The following is an 8,329-nucleotide window of genomic DNA, read 5'->3' as shown; positions in this document are numbered from 1 at the left end:
AATATTTAGACAGGGCAAGCTGTTTGAAAGGCATTAATTTAACCCTGTGGGTGAAGGCGTTGCAGGCTTTGGGCGAGGCAAAGCTTTTCCATCAAACATACTGGTCTGTGAACGCGTTCCATACCATGCATTCAACCTTATATAATGTGAAACAACGGATTACATTTTGAAGGAAACGTATTGGTTGGACCCCTAAAGGGATTGGCCATTGGTTTCATCCATTCGAGGGCCCTGCGCGCTGAGTGGTCTGGTTCACTGTTTGCATCCCATCCTCGCATAGGCTAGGTCAGGCCTCAGCAGTTCGCACCACATTTGTCCTTGTTTGTTTGCTAGTGGAGTAGCCCAGGCAGTGCAAATATGCTGCACTCGGTGCACAGCTCGGGGTTTGCAGGTCAGCGCCTTCACGCGCGGAGGGTCCCTGGCGCTTTCCTTCCTATTCAAACATCAGGTTGGGATTTGATTATCGTTTCAGGGTGCACTGATGCGTTCACCACGCTTACCCCAAACGCGACCACACGTACTCTCCCATCGCAGCGAGCCGGTCGACGCGCCTTCGCGTCTCTGCAAATGCACCTTCTGCAGCAGCTGCTACTGGAGGAACTCCTGTACCAAAGAACAGCGTGCTGGTCGTAGGCGCTACGGGAACGCTCGGTCGTCAAATCGTCCGCCGGGCGCTAGACGATGGCTACGATGTCCGCTGCCTCGTTCGCCCCAGGCCCAACCCAGCAGATTTCCTGCGCGACTGGGGCGCAAAGGTCGTTAACGTGAGCCCCTTTCGCCCAGTGCCCTGATCCACATAAAGCGCGACCTCGGACGCGCTCGCGCGCCATCTACCATCCCCTCAAGCACACAAACGCGCACCTCTTCTGTGCCTCAGGCGATAACGCACCCGTCACCTCACTGCACTGCACTGCACTGCACTTCCGCTCCTTCCCCATCGCACACAACCCGCGGTCATTAACACAGTAATCACGTGCTCATGGGCTGTCGTGTCTTCCCTCCCCCACCGCTTTCCACCGCTTTCCACTTTCGGTCCCCCCCCAGGGCGATTTGACCGACCCTGCCTCCATTCCTGCATGCCTGGTTGGGGTAAACACGGTGATCGACTGCGCCACTGCGCGCCCCGAGGAGCCCACTCGGAAGGTGGACTGGGAGGGGAAAGTGGCCCTCATCCAGGCGGCACAGGTATGTCGACCGCGAGGGGGAAACCCAACGGGGGGGGAGAGAGAGGGCGCGAAACTTGCCGCCATTTGCACGAAACACAAAGGAACAACTTCAGACGCCACACCAGGGGGAGGAGGGGTACAGAGGGGCGTTTAACGACAACACGAACAGCAGAGAGTAAAGCACAGATACCGGAGATAGACGGATAGATACTCCAGATTAGAGACAGATACTGCAGGACTTTTTTTTGCGAGTTACCGACCAGTTGTAGTGACTTGGGCAGTAGTCAGGGGCAGTGGGGACGGTCGGATCAGATCTGAGCTGACCAGGTCGGGTCAGACAATGTCCGAAAGCGGACTGGTTAGGGGGGTTAATTAACGTATCTTGATAGGTCGGCAAAGTCATGAAGGAAACAACTGTCCGCATCCAAAACACCACCTGCTGGGGGGCCCGGTCATACAAAGTGGGGGCCGGGATGGGGTCTCAGATCGGAGCAGGTGATGTACTGCGACGGCCTTTCGGTCTGATGATGAGATACGGTTGGATAAGGTCCTAAGGCACTTGACGCAATTTCACACGCATGTGGATTCGTGTGGTGTTTCGTGTGATGCGTGTCGCGCACTATGTGTGTGTGTGTGTGTTTGGCGTTTGAGTGTGACCCTGTCCCTCCCATTCCCTCCTGTCAACACACACACACGCGCGCGCGCGCGCGTGCACACACACATACACACGTCGTCCCCTCGCACCCCGCCTAATCCTGAATACCCGATCCTAAACAGGCTATGGGCATTCAGCGTTACATCTTCTTCTCCATCTTCGATTGTGACAAGCACCCGGAGGTGAGGTTTTAGGGTTTAGAGCCGCGGGGGGGTTTAGGGCGCTCGGAGGTGGTGGGGTCATAGGAATGGTGCAGCTATTAATCTGGGTTCAACTGCTGACAGGCGAGGGGACGCGTGGGGGGTAGGGAGGGGAGCGGGTGTTGGGAGACGCCTTGGCATGTGTATGGAGTCCTGTGACCACGCGCATACATACATACATATATACATACATACATAAATACATACATACACGTTTGGGTGAGGTCGTTCGTGCACCATCCGCGGGGCTGCTTCCTTAGCGCGGTTAAGTTCTCCAGGGCCACTATTACCGGGTGGCTGGGTGAGGGTGCAGAAGCGTGGCCCATGTACATGATATTTATTACGACATGTTATCTCTGGAGCACGACACTTTGTGTGTTTCCTTCCCCCTGGTGTTTCCTGCCGTACCCCCGTGTCATGACTCACCACTCGTTTCTCTTCACGTGTTTGTTGCAACCCACCTGCCCCCTCCCTCCCACAACCCGCAGGTGCCGCTGATGAACATTAAGTCGTGTACGGAGGAGTTCCTGGCATCCAGTGGCCTGGACTACACCACGTTCCGGTTGTGTGGGTTTCATCAGGTAGCGGGGAGGGGAGGGATGGGGAGGGAAGGGGAGGGGAGGGGAGAGAGCCGTACATGCTACTAACCGAAGATCAACCGCCGCAAACTGTTTCTGGAGTCCCCGACGCAATGAGTCAGCTGCGGGTTATTTTACAGAAGCTCTCAGCCTGATACCCATAACATTTAGTTTATATTGCCAACGAGGGGAAGGCGGAAAGGGGAGACATGGTTTGGGGCCAGGAGCGGATTGAAGATGCCGTTGTTGTTGTGTTTAGTGGTGGTGTTATTCGGTCCTTCCAGGGCCAATACGGTGATGGTGATGTTGGTAACCACAAGCGCACACACACATGTTTGCGGTTTGGTCTCCAAGCACCCTCAGAGCGCAGTTGGGCCACCTTTCCAACCCCCCACACTCCCCATCACCCCCCCCCCGGCACTACCAGGGGGTTCTCACGTGATCCGACTCCTTGTACGGCAAGTCCTGACCCGTATCGTTCTTGTCTCGCGTGAGCGGCCCGGGGGAAGTGGGGACTCCCCGCCGTACATGCCGTACATCTGGCATCTCTCCCCGCACCACTTCTCCTCGCAGCTGTGTAACCACGAGCAGCTGGTTGGCTGAGCAGTGTTCGTTCCAGTCCTCCCCGTCTAGGGAGGGCTGTCTGTACGTCGGTCTGTCGTCACAGTCGACCTGCTCTTCGCTGCTGCTTGCATCACCTGATTTTTGCTACTCCCCTACCCCCATCCCTCGCCTCATCACCTTCACTCGTTCGTGGTTCGTCTTTTCCCCCCTCCTCCCTCCCCTTTCCCCCCCCCCCTTCCCCTCCCTCCCCTTCCAGGCGGTTATCGGCAACTATGCAGTTCCTATTTTGGAGGAGAGGAGCGTGTGGGGCACCAATGACGAAACACGCACCGCCTACCTGGACAGTCAGGATGTAGCCAAAATGACGGTTGCCGCGTTGCGGTAAGTTCGTTGAGGAGTTGGTTGGTGGTAGGCTGAGCCCCTGATCAAGGAGAGCCGTGTAGGAGGAAATTCTTCCCGCTCGCCACCAAAGAGGTAGTGTATGTATGTATGTATAATAACTGAGAGCTGCTGCGGGTAGGAAGCGGCGAAAAGGATGGCATGCAGGAGAAGTGATGGGACACGGTTTTTGTGTTTCAATGCTCTTAACTGGCTGCGTCTGTCTGCCTGTCTGTCTGTCTGTCTGTCTGTCCGTGGCGGGACGCATGACGGTAACAGTCACGTAGGAATTCTCTTTCAGGCAGCCTTATCCCTCTATAATTAAATAATGGTACCAGCATCACTCTTTCTCCTCCTAATCCCGTTCCTGATGTCGCTTACACCCCCCTCCCCAAACACACACACACACACACTCCTCTTGCTCCCCGGTTGTGGCGAGGGCGTTAGAGGAGGGGTCGGCATTCGGCGGCTGAATACCCCCCCCCTTGTTGCTTTGGCGCGTGTGTAACTTCCCCCCCCGTCCCCGAAACCTCCTAACCCCCACCCCTACCTTACTAATCCCCGCAGTACGGACAAGACCTCTCGCCGTACACTGACTCTCTCCGGCCCCAAGGCCTGGACAACCCGGGAGGTCATCGAGCTGTGTGAGAAGATGGCGGACACGAACGCCAAGGTGCGGCGGGGCTGACTTGTTGGGTTGCGAGCTGGGGTGGATTGGGTTGGGTTTTTCCTTGGTTGGTTGGGGTCCGCCAAGGTGTGTGTGTGGTGGGAACCCGCCACTGCCACTGTGGTCGTGCGGCTCAGCTGTTGTTGCTATGTATGTATGTGGGGGGTTGGCCGAACATGTTGGTGCGGGGGCCCCCAAAACACACATAGCTGCACACTCTCAACATGCTTGGCTGCTGACCTCTGGTGTGCTGCTGTGGGATTCCATTTCCGCGGTACGTCCCCTCCTCCAGCTGATATGGTGGAGGGCATTATCGCCGTGTTCCCTTCCATTCATAATCGCCCGCCACCACTCCTCAGAAGGCCCCGCGCAACCCCTGGAGTCGTAAAACCCTGAAAAACCTTAAAAACCCTGAAGACCTCGCTCGCTCACCCTACACGCATACACACATGTCACACGGAGCCCCGCGCCGCCAGCCTGCGGAACACCGCACCACCCGCATTTTCACGTCCCGCTGCCGTACTGCCGTACAGGTTACGACAGTTCCTACCTGGCTTCTCAAACGCACTCGGGGCGTGTTGAAGTCGATGCAGTGGGCTGCTGATGCAGCGGACCGACTGGTAAGGGGGGGGGGGGAAGAGGGGAGTTGGGAAACGACTGGTAACTCGCCTTTCTGCCCTTAAAAGTCCTGCCTACCTACCCTACTGGGCTTTTGATAATGCCCTCTTCAGTTCCCGCGTGCGTACAAAGTGATATCTTGTATCATATCTGTATATGCACTGCCTTGCTATCGAGGGAATGCATGCACTCATTTCTCTCCCATCGCCCATCTCCCCCTTTCTCCCCCCCTTCTCCTCGCCTCTTTGGCCGAATACCCTCCCCACAGAACTGCCTAAGTACCCACCACCACCCCCGGTTGCGATCTTGCTCCCTTGGGGCCTGCTCGGTGCTCGGCACCTTGCTTCGCGCAACTATGTACGGATGATTCGTACATTGCATTTTCATTTCCCGCCCTTTGCCGCCCCTCCTCCCCTCCTCTTGAAAGGCGTTTGCGGAGGTGTTGTCTAACAATGAGGTGTGGTCGGCCGACATGACGGAGACGTACCGCCTGCTGGACATGGATCCAGGGAGCGTAATCACCCTGGAGTCGTACTTGCAGGTACGGCAAGTGAGGGGGGAAATGTGTGTGTGTGGGAGGGGGAATGGAAGTGGAAGGGAAGGGAATTTAAATCGGGAGAATCGTCCCGTGTGGTGGTGGGGGAGGCGGGAGGGGAAGGGGGAAAGGGGAGACGGGACGATCGAGCGAGTGGACTCTGTGTTTGTGTCCGTGTCCGTGTGTGTGTGTGTGTGTGTTGTGGGAGGGGGATGGAGAGAGGTGCGAGAAGGTGCATGTCACCGGAGAGATGCCTGTGTGCCGCGATACGCAATGTATGCAGAAGGGTATCGCGACGAAATGTGGAGCGGCGGTAATAGGGTTGCGTCGCGTGTGTTGCGTGTGTGTATGTAATGTGTGTCTGTGTGTGTGTCTGTGTGTGTGACCTGGGCGCAACAGCGTAGGGCTTCCGGAAGCCTCATCGGTTGCGGGTTCAAGGACGCGGTGGGGCTCCCCCGCACGACCTCCCTCTTGCCTGCCTGAGACTGCACCCGCCTTACTGCAGTTCACTCCGTCAAGAGTCTGTATACCTGCCTGTCTGTCTCCTCGTCTGCCTGTATGTCTGGCCGATAATTGACCTGCATGTATCTGGCTGTCCTGCTCGTCCATACCCAAACACACCTCCCCCGCTTCCCCCCCTCCCTTTACATGCACACATACATACATACGTACACACGCTCGCAGGACTACTTCTCCCGCATTTTGAAGAAGCTGAAGGAGGTGGGGGCGGCGGCGGACCGAACAAACTTCTATGTATGAGCTGTTGTAGCAGCAGCAACCGCAGCAGCTGCAGGAGCTGCAGGAGCAGGAGAGCAACCTTGAGGAGCTGGAGGGGATACCCGGGGAGTGTTGTGTGTGTGTGTATCGTGTGGTGGGTGGTGGGGGTGGCGGTTGTGAGAGGGAGACCTAGGGGGGCGACGGGGGGACCGGAGAGGCGAGGCGAGGGGAGGGAAGGGGAGCAGGAAGGGGGGGTCCCATGTGGCGGGAGGAGAAGGGGGATGAGACCGGGAAGGAGGAGAAGAGAGGGTGGTGGTGATGGTGGTGTGGCGGGGACATGTTGCGGCATGTGCGGCATCACTCAGTGCAGCGCTGGAAGCGCGGGAAGTGGTTTTGTGTGTACGTCTGGTCATGAGCTGAAGCTGGCAACTTTCCCTGGGGCATTTTCCCCCGTTGCTCTCCCCCCCCCCCCGGAAACGCCCTCCTCCCACCCTTCTGTTATCTGATGCTCACGGGGGCCTCCTCTCCCTCCCCCCAAGAACCTCACCGGCCCCATTCGGGATCGATCCGCCAACCAGAGCCAAAACCCCCTTCCCCCGGGCAGCAGATATGGTGTCGGTTTGGACTTCTCAGTTTGGCAGTTCAATTTTGCAATTTTACACTCTTTTACATTTCGTGATTCCCGGTCGAGGGCTCCCTCGAGCAAACCAGGCAATCGTCCGCCGATCCCCCCACACCATCCTGGGTGCTGCTTGCGGGTTGCGCAGAGAGCTGGCTGGTTGTGTTGGTGTTCTTCCCTCCCGCCTGTTTCGGCGTTTTGTTTTCGTCTTCCTAGCACCTAGAGCCCCACCCGCACGCGGTCACTGGAGTCGTAGCGAATGCCTCGGTGCCTTGGGGGGCGGCGGGTGGGGTAGGTGGGTGGGTGTCTGGCGCGGCAAAGGGGGATGTCTGTGTGAGACCATTGTGCGTCCTCGACGTATCTGTCCACGATCTGCTTGCTGCAGCACTCTTTAACCCACACTGGTGGCGGTGGTGGTGATTGGCCTCCATGTGAAGGTTTGGCGATGTCATTTTTGAGAGCCACGATTTGGAAGGTAAAAGGCTCATCCCGCAATTCGGCCAGCACTGTCTTTTTCGAGCAGAGGGGGCTGGTGGCGTGGTGTGATGCGATGTGAGGGTGATGAGCAGGGAGTTATGCTCCTTTCTCTGAGCGCTTTTCCCCTCCACACTAAGGCCCCCGTGTCTGTGTGTATATGCGTGTGTGTATGCGTGTCTGTGGTGGGTTTGGGCGCAGGTGAAACGCATAACGGTGATAAACATTCAAAAATGGCGGGGAGGGCCCTGAAGGATGGCCAGAGGGGATGATGGAAATGTACCGCTAATAGGTGGGTGGCATGGGGGAAGGCAGCGGACGCGCGGAGAGAAGCAGATGCGAGAGTGCGAGGTGACTGAGACGACGGAGAAGCGCCTCGATGAACATAGGGTAGGCTTCTCGCGACCGTCAAACCGGATGGACTCGTGTGTTGCGCCATCCCCCTGTAAAAACAGATAAACGCAACTTTGCGTCTTGTTTCGGTTACCGCAGTTAGTAAGGGGTAGGCTGCACGTCGTCCGAAGACAGCATATCGCGAATATAAAGGCCGTTATGCGGTTATTGGGCGCGCAGCTGTGCATTAGCGAGTCTACTCGCGGAGGTTGTGAAGCCACATCAGTCGAAAGGCACCGTATAACAGTGCTCTGTAGTGCTAGTATCCGAAGCTGCAATTGGGCCGGTCTTCTTCCTGTAGCACGAAGTAGCCCGTTGGCGTTGCCTCCTTCAAACAAGATGATTACGCTGACTGATCCTGACTATGATGGTAGGGCTGGAGTTGCTCGTTTTTACCTCCCTGCGTATCGGTTTCTCCCTTACCTAGCTCAAAATTTTGAGCAATGAGAGGTGAATTCTTAAAATTGAGTAACGGTATGAGTCATACGACGTTTAAGCATGGACTAATTTCGTCTGGGGCCTCAGGGCCGCCATGAGCAAAATCCCTGGAACACATTGCGTTCATGACATATAGAAATAGGAATTCGCATTTACTTCCATTGGACAGTTCACCCGATGGGAAAGCTTGAAGCAAGCGCAGACCGGGAATGAGGTCGCTGCCGTACGGATTCTTTGGCGGGACAGCTTTCCGTTTATCGCCCAGCCTCTTACGTTCGACGCTATCGCTAACATGAACCGCATGGGTCAGCTAGTACTCAATCGTGT

General features: G+C 56.7%; 1 protein-coding gene across 1 annotated transcript; it reads left to right on the top strand.

Moving 5' to 3' along the window:
- Nucleotides 1–357: 357 nt before the first annotated feature.
- VOLCADRAFT_108323 (uncharacterized protein) lies at nt 358–7,634 on the top strand (the record flags this gene model as incomplete). The annotated part of the gene is made up of 12 exons (XM_002958758.1): nt 358–391; nt 535–764; nt 1,045–1,185; nt 1,944–2,003; nt 2,510–2,602; nt 3,420–3,544; nt 4,109–4,214; nt 4,742–4,828; nt 5,254–5,367; nt 5,761–5,805; nt 6,046–6,339; nt 7,230–7,634. The coding sequence occupies 11 exons, from the start codon at nt 358–360 to the stop codon at nt 6,118–6,120; spliced, it is 1,110 nt and encodes a 369-aa protein (XP_002958804.1). The 3' UTR covers nt 6,121–6,339; nt 7,230–7,634.
- Between the last annotated feature and the right edge of the window lie 695 nt (nt 7,635–8,329).

Source organism: Volvox carteri (assembly GCF_000143455.1).
Source record: "Volvox carteri f. nagariensis unplaced genomic scaffold VOLCAscaffold_105, whole genome shotgun sequence".
Classification (NCBI taxonomy): Eukaryota; Viridiplantae; Chlorophyta; class Chlorophyceae; order Chlamydomonadales; family Volvocaceae; genus Volvox; species Volvox carteri.
This window is presented reverse-complemented; position numbering and strand designations above follow the sequence as displayed.